Source organism: Mesocricetus auratus, unplaced genomic scaffold, assembly GCF_017639785.1.
Source record: "Mesocricetus auratus isolate SY011 unplaced genomic scaffold, BCM_Maur_2.0 Super-Scaffold_100004, whole genome shotgun sequence".
NCBI lineage: Eukaryota > Metazoa > Chordata > Mammalia > Rodentia > Cricetidae > Mesocricetus > Mesocricetus auratus.
The window spans coordinates 28087703-28106900 of record NW_024429189.1 but is presented as its reverse complement, the minus strand read 5'-3'; the positions used below and the strand labels follow the sequence as shown (position 1 = coordinate 28106900).

Here is a 19198-nt window from a genome sequence, read left to right as displayed (position 1 = left end):
ATAAGTGCATCTGACATCACATGAGAAAATAAAATTCAATAGTCTGCAACTACTAGCCCATATAGATGTAAATTGAGTACTTTTTATCTTCATCAATGAAAATGTGATTAATAGGGGAAAGTATGAGAAACAGATCTATAGCTTGCAAAGAAATACACTTTCACCAATTAAAACTCATCTAGAGGGCTAGAGAGATGGCTCAGAGGTTAAGAGCACTGACTGCTTTTCCAGAGGTCCTGAGTTCAATTCCCAGCAACCACATGTTGGCTCACAACCATCTATAATGAGGTCTCGTGCCTCCTTCTGGCATGCAGGTGTATATGTAGTGAAATTAATTAATTAATTTTTAAAAACTCATCTAGAAGTAACTGAGAAACAAAGACCAGCAGTTAAGATGAATTTCTGGATAGCAGAATAGTATCTCATATCTCTTACCAGGAACAGTTCTCAAGTCCTGTAGTAAAACGTAGAGTCCTAAGGGTTCTAAGACTCACATTTACAATTACTGGCTTGTCTCCTAACTGGACTTCCTATTCTTGCCCAGTTTTGTGACCCAGCGAGATGAGCAACTAGTGAAGTTTCTTGCTTGATTGAATGAGATGTGAACACAGGCGCGCCTTGTGCACATGACGGCTGCTTTCTTCAGCTGGCCTGCTGGATTTCTCCCGGCCACCTTTCCCTCACTGTGCCTGTCACAGGAAGGCTGCAGGAATCCGGACCTGCTGCCAAATGAGCAGCCCTGGGCTCCAAGCTATTGCTTCCCTGGGATTTCTTGGACAACTGGGGGGCCATTAAAAGTTGTTCAGCTAATAAGCCTGGCATATTAGAGTGTAACTTGAAGAATAAGATGAAAAGTTACTCATGGGAAATACTTTCATTTAAAGAAAAAAACTGAAGAGAAAGAAATGTAGTGAGGTTTTTAAAAGTAGTTGTCTCATTCTGAGGAAGATGATGAAAATACTCTCAGTGGATTGTGGAGGTGGCCATACAATCCTATGCCAATTGTGTCAGCTAGAAATCATAAAACTGTACCACAAAGGGGTGGATTGGCTGCGATTTATACTTCAATGCACCTGACTTTAAAATATAGTAGTTATCGCAGAGTGGCAGAATTATGGATTTTTCCTTTTATTTTTTCTTGCACTTTACAAATTGTCTAAGGTGATCATTATTTAACTCCAGTCAATAAAATACACACTGAGAATATGGTCTTGGTTCCCCGATTCCCTCCACCTCTTTCCATGGTCTTGGGAACAAAGGAGGGCAGGTTCCAGGATGAGCAGATGGGCAGAGTCCTGTGGTGAGCACCAGGTCTTTCTACTGCTACTTTAACCCGTTAAACTAAACTCGGCCACTGTGAGCACAGTCCTCCACTGATGGGGAGAAATGGACCAAATCTCATGTTCCTCAAACTCTGGACGTGAGAGTGTACAGGACATGCTTTCTCTGTGTGGCTCCTGTGTGCTGTGAGGCCGCAGTGTTTTCTGGGCGCTCTTTCTGTCACTGATGCACATGTAACACACCTGTGCAGTGAACTGCAGCACAGGCCACCTCACGTCTCAGTATCCCTCATCATCCATGACTCTCGAAAACTATGCAGACAGAAATAGTCACGGTAGGCTGCCTGCTTAGCGGCCTGAAAGCAATTCATCTATCTTCATGTGCTAAATATCACCCTGAGCCAAGGTAGACATCAGAATTGGCCCCCAGGGGAATTACTTTTAGCAAAGGTGCCATTTCATCTATCTATAGTCCATTTAGCAATGAGAAATGGCCCTATGAGCTTGTTTGTGCAATTTGTGGACAGAGACCACTAAGGGTCAAACAGTGATCTTCTGATGTGATCACACTGGGGAAATCACTGAAGTCTTGGTACCTAGGATGGAAGGATGCTCCCAAGCAGCCTGGTTCATTTCCTTTATATGCTAACATTGTGACATTCGTTAGCTGATTTTGTTTCCAATCTCGTGCACACTTAACATCAGGACTGCTCCTGTCTCCAGCATGGCTGCTGGGAATCTCAGGGAGAAACTGGCTCTCAACCTCAGCAATGCAAAGTATGCTACATGTATATACATTGTGTTGTTGTTCCATTTTAATCTTGGCTTCATCTTATCTTTCTAAATTTTATATCCACTTCCCCTAATCCTCACACTTTATTTTTAGCTTTTGTATTTTCAAAGATGCTTCAAATGTGTTTGAATGAGATGAAATATTAACTAGACCAGCTACAGTATACTCAGAATAAGTACCTTTACCCACTTTCAGGGCTTTTCACGGTTGTGGTGATGATGTCTAGTATCATCAATCATCTTTGCATACAGACGCCATCAAGTCCACATCAGGAACATTATAAATGTATCAATGCTGCTAGTTTATATGTGTTAGAATGCCAGAAAAGAAAGCGAATAGAAAATCATATAAAATTAGCTTTTCACTGCCTTGTTTGGAACACTCCTTCTGGGGTAACTAAGAGAAAAGTCTGACCAATTTCACATGAGATTGTTTTCAAATTATCCGTGAAGCACACAGCAGGTAAAGCTCAGGTATGAGGGAGCTGAGCTGGTCACTGCTGGAACCGTGTCCCCAGGGAAGACCTCACTGTGCTAGCTCCCTTTTATTCAGAGTGAGAACAGAGATGGCAAAAAATGTGGGCAACTAAAAAGTCAACAAAATATGCTTTTTTAAAAAATTCCTTTTGCTACATCTTTAGAAGACAAAATGTTAGATACAGATCACTGTATCTTCAATGACAAATAAAAATCTTAAGGAAGACAGCTGGTTATCAAATGCCCACTTATGATTAAACTCATTTCACACAAAAATGGAAAAAAAAAAAACCCAAAGGAAGCTTCCTGGTTCTCAGTAGGTATTCTACTACAATCTGGCCACTGACAGCAAAAGGGCATGTGGGTCTCGGAACTAATTTCTACGTGTATCTTTACAGTCTGGTTCCAGTGAACAGACAGTGAGGGGGCAAAAGCAGAAGGAGTAAAATGTGTCTGACATGACACAACAGAACACCGCTATCCTCTTTCTTAACATCCTTCTTTGAATGGCTCCTGGCTGGCGTGCAGCAGTGCTGGCCTCGGAGCTGAGCAGCAATGTCTACTGCATTTGTGGTTCCTCTGGGAAGCACCCTTGAATGCGCAGAAGGCAAAGGCCAAGGACACCATGTGAGGGACTGCAAAGCCGCTGATCCTCAGGAAGGACCATTTATGCCCGTAACAAGCATTTGGGTGGGAGCTGGGTTGCTAAGCCACTGGTGTGCAATGGTTGGGTCTCACCACCTCACAGGGAGCTAACACAGGCACAGAGAAACAGCTGTGAATTCATTTGAAGGGAAATGACTTGCCCCAGCAACTTAGGAAAGCTGTGGAGAGGGGTGAGCATTTAGCTGGGCCATCAGGAATACAAGGGGATCTGATGTTAAGAAGAGACTGGAGTGAGTACAGGGAATGAAGAACCTTGCCCCTAGTTACAGCTCTACAGATTGTGCAACACATTGTTTGGATGCCTCGCTCCTTCTCGGTCTGTTTCACATCCACCATTACAGCATTCTATGGCTCTCCAAGGGCCAGCATTACCTGTGTCACTGAATGAAGCCCTGGTGATATGATGGCTTTGATATAAGGCGGTAAGAAGCAAACATGAAACACACACAAAATAGAAAATAGAATAATTGATAGCAATTATACTATTACCCATAATATGCTATCTTATAGATTTTAAAGCTAATCTATTTAATTATATCATTCAATTATATAGTCTTAATTAATATTTAATAAATTAAACTTTACTAGCCATGCATATAACAAATACATCAACAGATGTTAGCATTTTGTCATCTTTGATCCAGATGGTTCTGTTAAATACAATTTTACAGATTTGGCCAAAGCTTAGCTCTTGGTAACTTCTTCCCTCTTTTGAAAAGGTATTGCTGTCTTTAATCGGGGTTGTTCCAAAATATTGTTTATGATCTTTCATCACATGAATTCAATAATGAACAACTTCAAATGCTAATAATTGGCATGGGAAAAGATTTTGTAAACATAACACTAGTAGCATAGGCACTAAGAACAACAATTAATAAATAGGCCCTCACATAAATGAAAAGCTTTTACATGGCAAAGGACATGTCATTTGGACAAAGTGGCAGCTTACATAATGGGAAAATTTTTACCAGCTACACATCCAACTGAGGACTAATATCCAAAATATATAAAGTAGTAAAAAAAAACTAGATATCAAGAAAACAAATAACCCAAATTAAAAATGGGGCACAAAGCTGAATGGAATTCTCAAAAGAGGAAACACAAATGGTTGAGAAATACTTAAATGTTAAACATCTTTAGTCATCAGGGAAATGCAAGTCACAATTACTTTGAAATTTTATCTTACACATCAGAATGGCTAAGATCAATAAAACAAACTCATGCTGGTGAGGATGTGAAGAAAGGATAACACTTCTGCACTGCTGGTGGGAGTGCAAACTTGTACAGCCACTAAGGAAATCAGTTTGGTGGTTCCCGGGGAAGAGAAATCCATCCACCTCAAGATCCAGCTGTAACACTCTTGGTCGTGTACCCAAAGAATACTTCAAATCCTACCACAGAGACACTTGCTCAGGCTTTCTCATTGCTACCCTATTCATAATGGCCACAAAATGGAAATAACCTAGATGCCCATTAATAGAAGCCTGGACAAATAAAATGTGACATTTTTGCACAATGGTAAAATATTACTCCACCATTAAAAAATTAAATTTGTGGGTAAATAGATGGAATTGGGTGAGATAACTCAGACCCAGAAAGACAAATATGGTATGTATTCCAGTATATGTGGACATTAGCTGTTAAATCATGGTAAGCAAGCTAAAATCTGTATAACCACAGAGGTGAGGTAGAGAGCACGGATCTCAGAAGTGGTAGGGATAGGAGGGGAGCAAGGGAGGCAGAGGGGAGATGGTTCTCCCTAGGGAGGGGAAGTAGAACAGATAGCTATGGATAGACAAGGGGGTGAGGGGACTGCAATGAGAGAATCGGGTGGGGGGACACCTAAAACTAGGGTCCATTTGAGGAATTGTGTGGGGAGCTGGTAACTGACTCTGTTTTTCTGTATATGGATTTTTAGCCATTGTCAAGTTTTCTTTTTCCCCTCAGGAATAATCTTTTTTTTTTTTTTTTCCCAAGACAGGGTTTCTCTGTATTGTTTTGGAGGCTGTCCTGGAAGTCGATCGGTAGACCAGGCTTGGTCTCAAACTCACAGAGATCCACCTGCCTCTGCCTCCCGAGTGCTGGGATTAAAGGCGTGCGCCACCACCGCCCGGCCCTCAGGAATAATCTTAATGCAAACTTTTAGCAAATCAGAATGTAGTGTGGCATGTAAAACTGTCCCCTCCTCCATGCATCCCTTCTTGTGTCTGTGCTACTTTAGTGTGCTGGAACCTCTCTGAGGGCTCCTCAGCTCTTATGAAGGGGTTATCTCAAGTGGATGCTTCTGTGAATGGGAATACACTGGAAAAATCCCATACTTCTGGGGGTTTATGTTTTACAAAGTCTGACTGTGAGCTCATCTCTACAGGTGAATGTCCCAAAGATGGGGATTCCTGAATAATGTGAACAGTTTCACTAGACTCCAAATCCACACACAGTATGAGTACGGCGTTTGCCTTGTATGTAGGCTTTTAGGGTACAACTTAATGAGGTAATCCATTTCAAATGTGCTAACTTGTACATGCCCAAGCCTTCATTCTTGGTTCCTGCATGGAAATTAAACACAACTCCAGTTCTTATCTCTGGGTCTGGTAATTCCCAAGCCTCCAACAAAGGCAGCCCAAAACTTAGTGGGTTTTTTGTTTGTTTTTCATTTTATGGAGACATCAACTTCTATTATTGATATGGAAATTACTTTTAGAAGTTTAGCAGGATAAATCTGATTTTCCTGAATCAGCTATTGCCAGGACCATGCATTCTGCCCAGTCCTTCACATACTGGATTAATTTTCTTACTAATATAAAATTCTACTTTCTATTCAGCTGGCACATCCTTTATGAAAACACACAGAGGATCTTATTCCTGAATATGTAGGTGTACCTTTTCAATGCTAAAACTATTGACATTAAAAAATAAACTATTGAGTAGAATCACAGATAGTTTTTGCTTTTATAATATCTCTTTCTTTGGTAAATTATTTCACTGATTACCAAAAGGCATATTTATAGTGTTATAATATAAATTAAATATTATGTGAATATGTATTATAGTTTTTGTAATACTATACCTTGCTTATGTAGTCTTAGTATAAAAGACTACCTAGGCTAACAAGATGGCTAGTGGGTGAAGGCACCTGTCACCATGACTACTGACCTGGGACACACATGGAAGAGGGAGAGAACCAACTCCTGTGAACTGTTCTGACCTCCACATGTGCACTCCATGACTACTGACCTGGGACACACATGGAAGAGGGAGAGAACCAACTCCTGTGAACTGTTCTGACCTCCACATGTGCACTCCATGACTACTGACCTGGGACACACATGGAAGAGGGAGAGAACCAACTCCTGTAAACTGTTCTGACCTCCACATGTGCACTCCATGCTTGAGCTCTCACACACATGCACACTCACATACACACAATAAACAAGTTTTAAAAAGGGGAAAAAAGAAAAAAAATTCCCCAGATATTTACAAAAAAACACAACCACCTACGTTTACACTTTCAACAGTCCTATGGGATTTTTTGTATACTTTATGTCTGAAACATAAACAGCAGCATACACACCTGTCAAGGCTGAGCCTGAAATATTCATGCAAATGAAGCCTAAGAGTTTACCAATCACATCAACCACTAACTAGAAAAGCTGCAGGCAGCATCTTATTCAGCAAGAAGATGTCTCCAATGAACTACAGAAGACACTGAGGAGAGTAAGTCAGTAGTTAGAGATAACTGATGTGATGTGGGGCTGTGGTGTGCAGGTCCCATATACCAAGCTTAAAAATGCAAATGTTAAAAGTAAATGTATGCTTCTAGTGATATGTAACTTTTAGGAAACAGATCTACAGACAAGCAATGATTAACACAAGCAGTATATGGTAGCAATTTACATAATTGTGATATTATTTTTAAAGAGTAGAAGAGGTCATTTAAATTTAAAAAATTGTGACCTTAAAAATACGATCATTTTGTTGTACTTACCATATTTGAACACTTTGGATTATTTCAGTGTAATTGCTGTATGTAGCAGTTTCACAGATTTTAGAAAAACTGAAAGTAAATTGAAGGCATTTCTAAAGGCCAACTCGACCGTACACTTAGAAATATTTGTTAGTTTTAAGAGCCTATGTCGTGTGGCCCAAGCACTAGTCATCACAGCTAGTCACTGACTGTGACGTGTCCGTCAACGGTGTGCCAAGCAAGACGCCCCGCCTCTGAAGGCAGCAGCCCTTTCTTGCTGCATGAGCTGACCAGTGTTGCATCGCACACCTCAGGACGGGACTGAAGAACAATCAATACTGTCAGCAGCTTCCCACAAGCAAAATAAATACGCATTGGGTGTCAGATTCAGAATGGAAGTTAACAGGAACAGCGTTCTCCAGGATCGGTCGCTGCAACCCCGCTAACTTACTGAGGCATGTAATTTGGGTGCAGAAAGATAGAGCCACTGGCCCTGTACCTGGTGCTGGCGATGCTTGGCGATTCTGCTCCAAGCCTACATCTTTCTAGCTGACTGGCAACAATCTGCCTTTCCACTTCCAGTTCTCGGGTGAGTCGTTGAAACTGAAGCTCCTGTGATTCAAGGAGATAAAAGGCATATAAGGCGACCAGGTTTGCTGCTCAGAAAGATCAGAATTCATGTTTGTCACAGGAAACACAGGAACATACCCATCACATAGAGCTACAGTGAGGCGTGTGCAGTTCGGGTATGAACAATTACCTGTGGCCATGTGGGTGTCTGCGTTGAGAAAACTCAAGTTGGAAATGAAAACATGTAGATACCTATGTGCCCTTTGTTTTCAATGATAGTCAAAGTTTTAACCAGTACTTTTACAGAGTACTACATTAAACTAAAGGTGCGCAGATACCTTATCTGATGTTTTCATGTAAACATGCCAACCAGTCAAAGCTCCTTCTCCTCAATGGCTAATTTTTATATCTCCCCTGCTTACTGCATATCAGGACCACACTAAAACCACAAATCTCCACGTTGGAAATCTCAGTTCCATGTTTGATATAAGACACTGCACCATGGAAATATATGAACCCCACAGTAAGTATCTGGCTGCATTCATTCTATAACATAACTAAAAAAGATTGTTCTCTTTAAAATTTATGTTGCTACTCTGCAGAAGGTCTATATACAACTCACTGAACTTCTATACAGTTGGAACAGAAACTTAAAATAGCTAGAGCTTCTCATTCAAATTTTATTCAGTATTAAATATATTTATGCACTTATCCACCACTAAAATGAATCATTACAGAATTAGAACTAGAAAAACAATTATCTTTAATATTTTTTCATAACTAGTATCTATTGCCTGCTTTCAGCCCTTCCACATCCTCATATTTAGCTTTTTTAAACTTTCTTTGTTCATGTGTTCCAAGTCCACATGTGCATGCATCCATATACACATAGATTCTTGTCTACATTCTGAATGAGAAAGAATGTGTTTTTCCTTCTGCAATTGTGTGACCATGCTTAGTGTTATACATTCTAAGTTCATCCATTTTCGTGAAATTTTTAAATTTTATTTTTATGAACATACATAATTTTTTCATTATCCATTCATCTGTTGATGGACAACTTGGTCTAATTCTTTGCTACTGTGAATAACACAGCAGTGAACAAGGGTACATATATCTCTATAGTGGAGTTTGGAGCTCCCTGGGTAGATGCCCGGATGGGTCACATAGTAGTTCTATTTTTGGGGTTTTTGTTTTGTTTTGGGTGAAATCTCCAAATTGCTTTCCACAATAGCTGTTTAATTTACATTCCCACCAGCACTGGATAAGGGTTCCTTTTTCTCCATATCCTCTCTAAGATGTGCTGTCGGATTTGCTGATGATGATCATTTTGATAGGGGGGGTGTTGAGGTAGAACTGAAAATAGTTTTAATTCGTATTTTCCCGATGGCTAGGGATACTGAACATGGTGGCCACTGTTTAAAAACTGTCTCTTCGGTTTTATTTTCTTGGTATTTAATTCCTAGAATCTTTGTAAATTCTGCATATCAGTCCCTGGTCTGCAGTATAGTAGTGAAGATTTCTACTGTACTGTGGGCTGCCTGGTAACTATGCTCTTTGAACTTTCTCCAAAGTTAAGGGGTTTTGCGTGCATGCATGCTTGTGTATGTGGGGGGGGGGGCAGGCAGGAGACACAGTCTCACTATCTCTTTAGGTGGCCTTTGCCTGGCCTGGAACTCACAGAGATCCTACTCTTACCTCTGACCAACAAGTGCTGGGATTAAAAGCAAGTGCCACCACAACCAGTTAAAATTAAGTGCTGAAAATATATCTAATCAAAGATGGGAAAGACCTTTTGAAATCACAGAAGATACTAGATAACAGAAAAATATTCCATGTTTCTAGGTAGGGAAAATTAATATTATGAAAATACCTAAGCTACCAAAATCAATCCACAGAATCAACACAATACCATTAAAATTTCCATGTCATATTTCAAAGGTTTAGAAAAAAACGATATAAGAATTTACATAAAACCACAAAAGACCCAAACAACCAAAGGAACCCTAAGGAGTGAGAACAATACTGGCGATATCACAATTTCCACACTCAAATTATACTGTAGAGCTATAGTGATGAAAACAGCCTGGCACTGGCATAGAAGAAGATGGGTAGACCAAGGGGATAGGACAGAAGAGCTGGAAATAAAACAGCAAAGACATACCCATGTAATTTTTGACAAAAGAGTTTAAAATTACACTTTGGGAAGGGGGAATAGACTAAAAAATGGTTCTGGCAAAATTGGCTTTCTCTCTACAGAAGAACAAAGTTAGATTCTGATCTTTCTCACCTTGTACAACAATCAATCCAAAAGGGATCAAAGATCCAAATTTAAGTCCTGAAACACAGAAACTTGGCAAGAACTTTTTCAACAACAGCCACAGCTCAGGAACCAAACCCAAGTATCAACAGAAACAATGGTTTCTGTGCAGAGAAGGAAATAGTACTAGAATCATTTACAGAAGTGATGCTAACCGCTCATCACTCTCTCCCAGTGAACTCGGTGTCACAGGCTCATTGGATAATGCAAGCTGTTCAGCAGCTGGAGAGCAGTGTGTGTGTGTGTGTGTGTGTGTGTGTGTGTGTGTGTGTGTGTGTGTGTGTGTGTGGTCTATTCTCTTATATATTTTATTCAGCTGTTTATTAGATACACCTCTCTTCACCATACTTGACTATTTGTATAAAGTTAGTCCAGGAAGGGATCATTCCCAGATCCCCAAGTGTCTGTAACATCGTTTTTTGTATCCTGTTCTCGATGGCAAATAGGGATTGGGGGCTGGCATGTTTTTCCACTTAGGGACATTCAAGTTACCACATTGGAGTAAGATCTCTAATAAGAGCACAGCCATGAAAAAAAGAAAGCTTCTTTTTTAGAAAAGCATTCCATCACGGTAGATCTTTAAATCGTGTTTGTGGCATCCTCTATGGCTTCTGAAACCACCCTTCAAGGGACTGTAGAGGAAATTTCTACTTGGAGTCAGGGACAAGACACAGTTTCTCACAATTCCTTACTCATGGCCAGAGGCAAGTGACTCTGCCCTGGCCTAAGACATACTGGAGCCAGACAGTGACTCACAGGCTCACCTGCAGACTGGCTCCAGGAAACAGGAGTCTCCTCTTCTCCCTCACCTGGCCTCCGCCTACCTGCAGTACTTCCTGAATCGGGTCTCAAGGTCAAGTTCCTCACACAGAAACCACCTCCATGCAAGCTGTGTGTCTAGGTCTAGGGCTGCATCAACACTATCTGACCACGTTTGTTGGGGGAATTTGTAAACTGTTCTGGAAGCTATGCTCTTCAGGCATTGCCATACGTGTGAAAAGTCATTAATAAACACTAACGGAATTCCTTTTCTGCTTAATTAGGAGCATTGGTCTGTGTGTCACTAGGAACGGGAAGCCCTCAGAAATATCCACATGTGTGAACTGCTTGGGCCCCTGAATCCCTGCTGGAACTCCATGGTGTCAATGTGAAAGTCGGGATATTACTTTAACATGCTAATGAATAGAATAAAGTCTATATTATATCTCTACCAGTTCCAGAGTCCACACAATTACTCACTAATTTATCAAAACCACCCTACTTATGGATCAACAGTTCTCATTAGCAGGACATCATCACAGTGCCAAAGGCAGAGTACCGGGAAGCTGGACAGCATGGATCAGCAACTGGTACCTAATAACTCTGGGAACTTCCAAATAAAGTATATGTTCGTCTTATTTAATGATAAATATTAGTTCTACAGCATACAAGTCAAACCCATATGTAACTGGCACCCAAATGGACAAGGTTATAAGTATTTGACAATTCTGTCCCTATTGCCTTCTTCGACTGAGTGATAAGGAAGGTAGCCTTACGTAGTCATACAAAACACATCCAATGGAATCTAAGATAACACTCATTAAGATAATTAGGCTGAGATGTCATTTAGTCCAGCCAAGAGAGCCACAGCCTTATAAAGACAGTGAAGGGACGAATATGCTCTAAAAGGCTAATCTGCGAATGTATTGCAAGGCTCTTTATCTTATTATTATCACTGTCACAAATGCACTGATAAAGACTAAGAGAGCATCAGGCTCTTCCTATTAACGTCATTGCTATCATAAATCCATCCATAAAGACTGAGGGAGCATCAGGACAATAGAAATGGTGCTGCATCTCATGATGGTGGACAGACCTGCCCAGTCCAAGGAGAAGGATTCACTGCCCTAGCTCGCTTAGGAGCTACCAAGACACCAAGAACCCCTCTGCTAACAGCCACACCCTCTGGCCCGGCCTTCTGCAGCTGCTGACTATAGAGGCCTAGAAAGGCTGGACCCAGAGAGGCTTCCTTCTTGGCATGGCTATGGCTTTATCAGTCAGCACAGAGGTGGATACCCTTCCTATGTTTCCTGCTGCTCCTTCCCTCTGTACAGGCACTCACCTATGATAAATCTCTGCACAGAAAACACTCCATGGGGCCCACCTTGGCCGCTCTCATGGTTTCTCCTTTTTCACAGGGATGTAAGTTTCTTTCACTCAGTTTCTGAATAGTGTGACATACTTCAGATAATAAAGCAGTCAGCTTCTGTGAAAGTGAGTAACAGATCACTTATAGCAAGCCTCACTGTTACGCTATTATCTGTTTCAGGTGTCTTAAGAGGAAAAACAGTATCTTACATTAAAGTACAATGATAGCCCTGGGCTTCCTTCTCCGGGATCCTACTCTTCTCTCTTCACCCCTCTGGAGAAGAAATCAGTACCTTGGATCTGATGTACATTTTTCATGAATATTTTTGTTACTGCTTCTACATATTTAATTTATGTAGCTAGCATGTTGTATAGTCCCTTTGCACATAGCTTTTAACATAGTAAGAGTCTTAGTTATTAGTGTCAGTGTGGGCAACTCTTGCTCATTAATTTTCACTGGTCAATAATACCCCTCTTTATGATAACACACGTGTATTCATGCTGTCATCATGATGGACCCATGAGTTATTTCTAATTGCTTATGCTATTACAAGCATTCTGTAAAACAAACATTCTTGACTAAATCTTGTGCATTTGAGCCAGACTTCTCCAGAGCAGATACAGAAGGGTTATTTCTACATTTAAAGGTATAGACATCATCAATTTTATTTCCTAATGGCTACTGGATTATCTTTCAAAGTAGCTGAACTTCCCACTCACTGCACGGGATTTGGTCTCTCTCATCCTTTTGGGGCGTCTACCTGGCTTATGCTTTACTTTGTATTTCCTCAATAACCAGTGTTTACTTCCTAAGTGTAATGGCCATTTAGGTTTTTGGTATTCACAAATACCAGACTCTCAGGTGAAAAATTTCCCCTTATTGCTACCACAGTCCTGGTTGTCTTCTATGGAAACAGGTCTCACATCACCCGGTGGTAAAGCTGGAGTTCTGTAGGGCTCTGAGCACTCATGTGCAGGCAGCTGACAGCAACAAGCTCATGATTTCAGGTGTCAGTCCATCACGGCGGGGAGGAGCAAGGCAGAATAGTACCCAGAAAGCAGAGAAAAGGAACAGAGAGGGGTCAAGGATGAAACACCCCAATAATATCAATGGCCTATTTCCTGCGGTGAGGTTCCACATCAAGCTTCCAGAACCTCCCAATACAGCACCATCAGCAGAAGCCCTGAGCCCTCAATGCAGGGAGGAGGTGCTCAGCTGAGGACCTGTCATTTCAGTTTCTGTAATCCATCTTTCCTTTCTAGTTCAGCTCAACAATGAGTGTAAAGGCTTTATCTGGTCAATCTGTTCCATTCAGGTGGAAAACTGATTCACATATTGAGTCTACAGTATAGTTAAGGTTCTTCCCTTTATTTTTCTGAGCAGTAGCCATGAAAAACTCCCAGGTATTAAATCAGCAGTGCCTTGTTTAGGTTTTAGTTCATGCACTGGATTTGTCCCAAAGAAAATATTTCCTATTTCTGAGATTTCTAGAGCCACCCCCCCTTTTAAACGTATCCATTTGTTCTTACAAGTCCATGTGGCCTGAAATCTTTCCTCCTGTTCCCCTTCCTCTTCAGGCTTGCACCTTTGCCTAAACTCCCAGCTTTGAGTTCTCCGTCTTCCCCCTTACAGCGATTTCCGTGTTTCTTTGAAACGGCAGCACCAGGAATTCTGTGCATCTATGTACGAGGCTACAGTCCTTGCTCTGGCTTCCAGAAGCATCCAGCATTAGAAGACTCCACCCCCGCCTCTCTTGACAAGCAGAAATAGCTGCACTCAGTTGGTTCTCAGCTTCAAAGACTGGTGCTGGTCCTAAAAGCAGGGCCGACTTCACCTCCTGGGGGTGCCTACTCTCTCGCCCGCATTAAATCCTCCCTGATGGCTGGAGTGCCATGCCTCTTGACCCTTTCCAACTGTGCTCCATGAAGTCTCATTGTGCGTTACAAACCTTCTATACGAGCTGCTCATCTGTTACCCAGAATACTCCCCACCTCTAGGTTACTAAGAATACTCACCAGGCTTCAACCGCAATGTAGTTCTTTCCTAAAAATACTTCTTTTTCCTACAACTCTCTCTGGTACAGACTATGCACTCCTCCACACCCAACACTGAGGTGCCTTCCAGAAGGGAGGGTGTTCTCTTGGCTCCTTCCAGGCTCTACTTATTAGCATAACGAGTTCATAGTATTCCCATCTCCAGCATGTTGCATAATTGTCCGGTCAGCTGGCCTGGAAACCATACTCCGTCTTACACTCTTTTCTTTCCCATACTGGTACAGGCCATGAGTTCGCGGCGTGTGTGTCAAGGTTCACTGTGCTTTGAGGCAAGAGCCCTTCGGCCTCGTCTGCACACCTGCATCACTGTCATGTGCTTACTCCTAGCTGCCTGCTTCATTACCACAGGAGGAGCTACAACGGTTACTATGACAGTGCTGCTGACAGCGAAGAAAGAGCGGCCGGCCCTTCTGTTCATCCAATGAAGTCTCCACATGCTGGCTTCACATTTGCAGGCACTGCCGGTTCTATTCCAGGCTTAGTGGAGAGCATGGCCCCTCCTGTCCAATGCTTCCCTCTCTAGGGCCCCCTGGCCACCTCTAAGATCTTGCTCATCTCTCTGTGTGTTCTTTAATACTTCTCCTCATTTAATACTGAAATTGTTCTCATCTGAAGACATAGCACCGCGAGCCCAGGCTTCCTCAGTCTGTTTCCTTCTCCTATGACCTATATTAGCCTTTCACTAATGCAGCTTTTCACTGTCTCCTATAACAATACAATACCATCCAAGGCACTGAAATCATTAATATTCTGCGTCCTAATTGAATCAAGGCACTAGGCAAGATATCTCCAGCTGATGACATATGAAGACACCCCCATCTTTCCTATATTCAAAAGATGAGTGAATTAAAGTCATCATCTATCATTGCAGATTTTGAGTTAGGCAAGGAGAACAGTACTAACATTGATCTTGTGATACTATTCACCATCAGGCGAAGATCCCTGGCTGCATTTCAAGTACTGTCCCACCAAAACCATTAAGAAATTCTGTAAGATCTAAATATTATTTTCTAACCTAAGCGGCACTGAAACCAAAGCATCCATATTCACAAAGGGTCCTTGGATTTCTCAGTTTCAAGATCTCAGCTAGTACTGTAGAGATGACCCAGTGTCTGGATCACCTATCACAAGTTAATGTCTAGGTGGTAGTCCCCCAGTCAATGCATAATCAATCACAGAAATAAGTAGGAACATGAGACTTACCACCCTTGTACTAACTACTTCCCTCTGAATAAAAAGAAACTTAAAACCTAACACTGTCTTTCTCAAATGAAAACCATCAGTGTCCCCCAGGATATTAATAGATCTTCCCCTGAGAGTGGCACCTACATGAAACTATTTATGATTTCCTATACTTGTAAGACAACGCTCTTCCTTATTTGCTCCACACTCCTGAGACATGACACTCCTGTGAACGCCTACCATCTCCTTCATCCCACAGCAAAGCCCTGGCCATGGCATCTGTTCAACTCACACCTCATGAGTGAATGGAACACTTCATTATTTTATGTAGTATGTAAAATTGATTGCAAATTTTCTGGATAGTATCTTACAGACAATCCTTTTTTGAGGTCCTTAAAGCATTTGAAACACATCTCCTTTGAAAGACAGCAAAGATATTTGGACAAAAAGATCTGTGTATAAAGCTATGTTCTGCTTTTATCTGAAGTCACAGAGAAACACAGACAGAGGTGGGGCTGGACCTTAGTTGCCCAACACTTCATTAACTCTTAGCAAATTAGCTGTGAGGAGTCTCATGGAGATACTGCTTTGTGAAATTAATACTGAGTGCATATTTTCAGAGGCATGACGCATTGTCCCTAATTTCAAATGCACTGTTCATTGTCCCCTCTTCTGCCCACTGCAATTATCTTTTTTTAACCATCCAATTCCCTCATCTCTCAAGTCTATATCCTTTGTAAATCAGTTCTGAAAACTGATTTAACAGTCTAGGGATATTTTCAAGTCCTGAACTAGCAATGCCTTCTCATTTTCACTTAGCTTCTCTCCTAAAAAGGTGTATGTGTGCTATATGAGAAGTACGCGTATACATAAAAGAATCAGTAATTCTACTTAAATCTTGGGCTACCTGAGGTTTTCCCAGCAGGGTTAAAATTCTTTATATTTGCAAAGTCCTGTTGTTAACTAAACACTAAGGCAGCAGGACATGAGGACAGTAAGTACTTGGAGCCAGTGTTAGCTGACAACTGATATTTTCTTCCAATATCATAGTGGTTTGGTAGAACTCACATCTACAACATGCTGTTCTTTTCTTTAAAACGTAGTATCTTTGTTACTTAGTTATTTCTTTGACTTGCACATTAAGAAATTATGAATAACAGTAATAACAACAATAACTTTGACTTTCTATTACATATGTATTTTAAAACTATTAAGATGCATGTCATAGCAGGTGTGGTGGCCCACACTTTTAATTTTGGCATGTGGGATGCAGGGGCAGGCTGGCCTTTACGTATAGTGAGTTCCAGGCCAGTCAGAGTTACATGTGAGACCTGTCTCCAAAAACAAACACATACACAAACAAAAAGATACAGAATACATGTCCTCTAATGTAAGGTGGTTATCTGGGAGTGAACTGACTGTACAGTCCAGGATAATAAGGCACAGAGATCACTATTTGCCGAAATGGAGAATAAATGCCTAATCTCTCATTTTCTCTGTGGAGAGTATTTATTGTATACACAGCCAAAAATATAAAAGTAGTAAAATAAAATAGTCTAAATCTAACCCTTCCTTTATGAACTCTAACAAGTAGCACTACAAAATATGAGACTAGTTTTTAAAAACTGTGTTAGCAATGACAAATTAATAGAAAAGGAAAACACCATCTATCTTATGTGTGTTTTTTTATGATCATGATAGAGTTGCTTTTGTGGGATGTTCCTTCTGCTCTAACAGAATGTGCACATGCTAGCTCCTCTGTAGCCTTTGAAACCCTTGTAGAGGCTCAAGTGATTAAAGAGGTGGGTTTTTTTTTGTCTTCTTAATCTTGTAAATGTTTCATTTTATGCATCTAACTTCATTGAGAGTGTCATTCATTTTTAAACTTTTAGAATTTACCTTGGCTTCTTCAGAAATGTGATTAAGAAAGACCAATGATCTACTCATAGCTACGTTACCCTTCAAGGACCATGAGAGTGACAAGAGAGGCAGGCCATATCTGGGGATGACTTAAGTCTAGATGCCCATTTCAGTCTTGATATCCCTCTGCCTTTTTTCTAAACATGTTCTTTCTCCCCTGACACTCACTCCTTGTTGCTGGTCAGCTACATTAAAAAAAAAAAAAAAGCCTTTTAACTTAACCTGTTGTAGCCCTTTTAGAACATCTGTATGTCCCCTATTTATCTGATAAAGTAGTTGAGCAGGGGCTAAGGATGTACTCAATGGCAGAACATACCCTAACCCTGACTTTGACTCACTGCAATCCTATCTCATGAATAAACATTTATTATTCTTAAACTCATGTTAGGTCTACATGGCTAGCAGTGTGGAAGAAAAGAAATAGAAGAAAAAATTCTTAGAAGTGGCAAATTTGACAAGATGCTGTCTGCTAATTTTCCAGATAAATTTACTTGTCTGCATCTCTAAATTAGCACATTGGATATTTTTTCATCTTGTATATAATATATGATCACTTATGAAGACATTTATTTGCTTATGTTTGGCACGGATATAATCTGCAGTCATGGGTCTATATTTTTCTCCTGTCACAACATTAAAATAACGCTGGCTGCTACGGCGTGAGTGCTGACTGTAGGCCAGGCATTCTGCACATGTGTTTCTGTAATTCTTATTCATGTGTGCATGCCACATCACATGTCAAGGTCTGAGGACAGTTTCTGAGAGTTGGTTCTTGACCTCTACCTTGTTGAGGTCTTCCTTGCTATTTCTGGCATGCTGCATACTTCAGACTAGCTGGCTTAGCAAGCTCCTGGCTGAGGTTCCTGTCTCGACTTGGCATCTCACTGCAGGAGTACTGGGATTACAAACGCATGGCACCTCATGGGGATTTGTACATATCAGTTCTGGGGACTGAACTAAGGACATCAAATGAGCCATCTCTCTGGCCCTCATTTTTTTTTTTTTTGAAGTTCTTAAAAAACACAAGCTAGCTTTGAGGCACAGCTGTCAGGGCAGCAGAAGCATGCTAAGTTACCTGCGGAAGGTTAAAGGACTATGATGTGAGGAGGTAGAGTGGGAACTCTATGCCCTTGCTTTCTCCATAGCAGAAGGCTGGAAATTTGAGCAAGAAGCTCATTTTCTGCTCTGTAAGGTTATATTTAGAACTGTAATTAGCTTTATTACTTCAAAACCTTCTCCCCAAATCAAATAAAGTCCTAGAACTTAATAATAAGTAAAGCGCCAGATGCCAAATATACCCGGGCACTTCCTAATGACAAGGTGTGATTGCAGAGCGGGAAAAGTCTAGTGGCATCACGAGAGCACAAGCTACTTCAGAACCGTGGTCCACACAAGCACCCTTACGTGAAAAGAGCATGCAAGTATACACAAGAAAAAACACATCCATTAAAAAGATGACCTAGAAAGCGGGGTGGAGGTGGCGCACGCCTTTAATCCCAGCACTCGGGAGGCAGAGGCAGCGGATCTCTGTGAGTTTGAGACCAGCCTGGTCTACAGAGTGAGTTCCAGGACAGACTCCAAAGCCACAGAGAAAAAAAAGAAAACCTGTCTTGGAAAACAAAACGAAAAGATGACCTAGAGCACTTTTATAACCTTAAAATAGGAAACCTCAAAACTATTAAGGGAAACAGCTCTACACCTAGGAGAGCACCAGGAGAGCATACAAAGAAAATCAAGTAAAGGCTAGAGGTGCAGGAGAGTGGGGGATCACTTGTCCAGTACTACAGGTGTGTGACTTGGGGTTCAACGTCTAATTCTACAAAGAAGTTCAAGGGAGAGAGTCTG

The 19198-nt window shown here is 41.1% G+C and overlaps 1 protein-coding gene across 17 annotated transcripts in view; it reads right to left on the bottom strand.

Annotated features, from left to right (window-relative positions):
• The window catches only part of Pkp4 (plakophilin 4), a 204532-nt gene that overhangs the window by 86391 nt on the left and 98943 nt on the right, over positions 1–19198 (bottom strand). For 16 of the 17 annotated variants that reach the window (XM_013112630.3, XM_040745384.1, XM_021226564.2 and 13 more), the window contains one exon: positions 7679–7791. The exons of the other annotated variant lie outside the window; for it this stretch is intronic. In XM_013112630.3, the coding sequence (XP_012968084.1) occupies positions 7679–7791 (113 nt within the window). The remainder of the gene's footprint in view (positions 1–7678; positions 7792–19198) is intronic. 17 annotated transcript variants of the gene reach the window in all.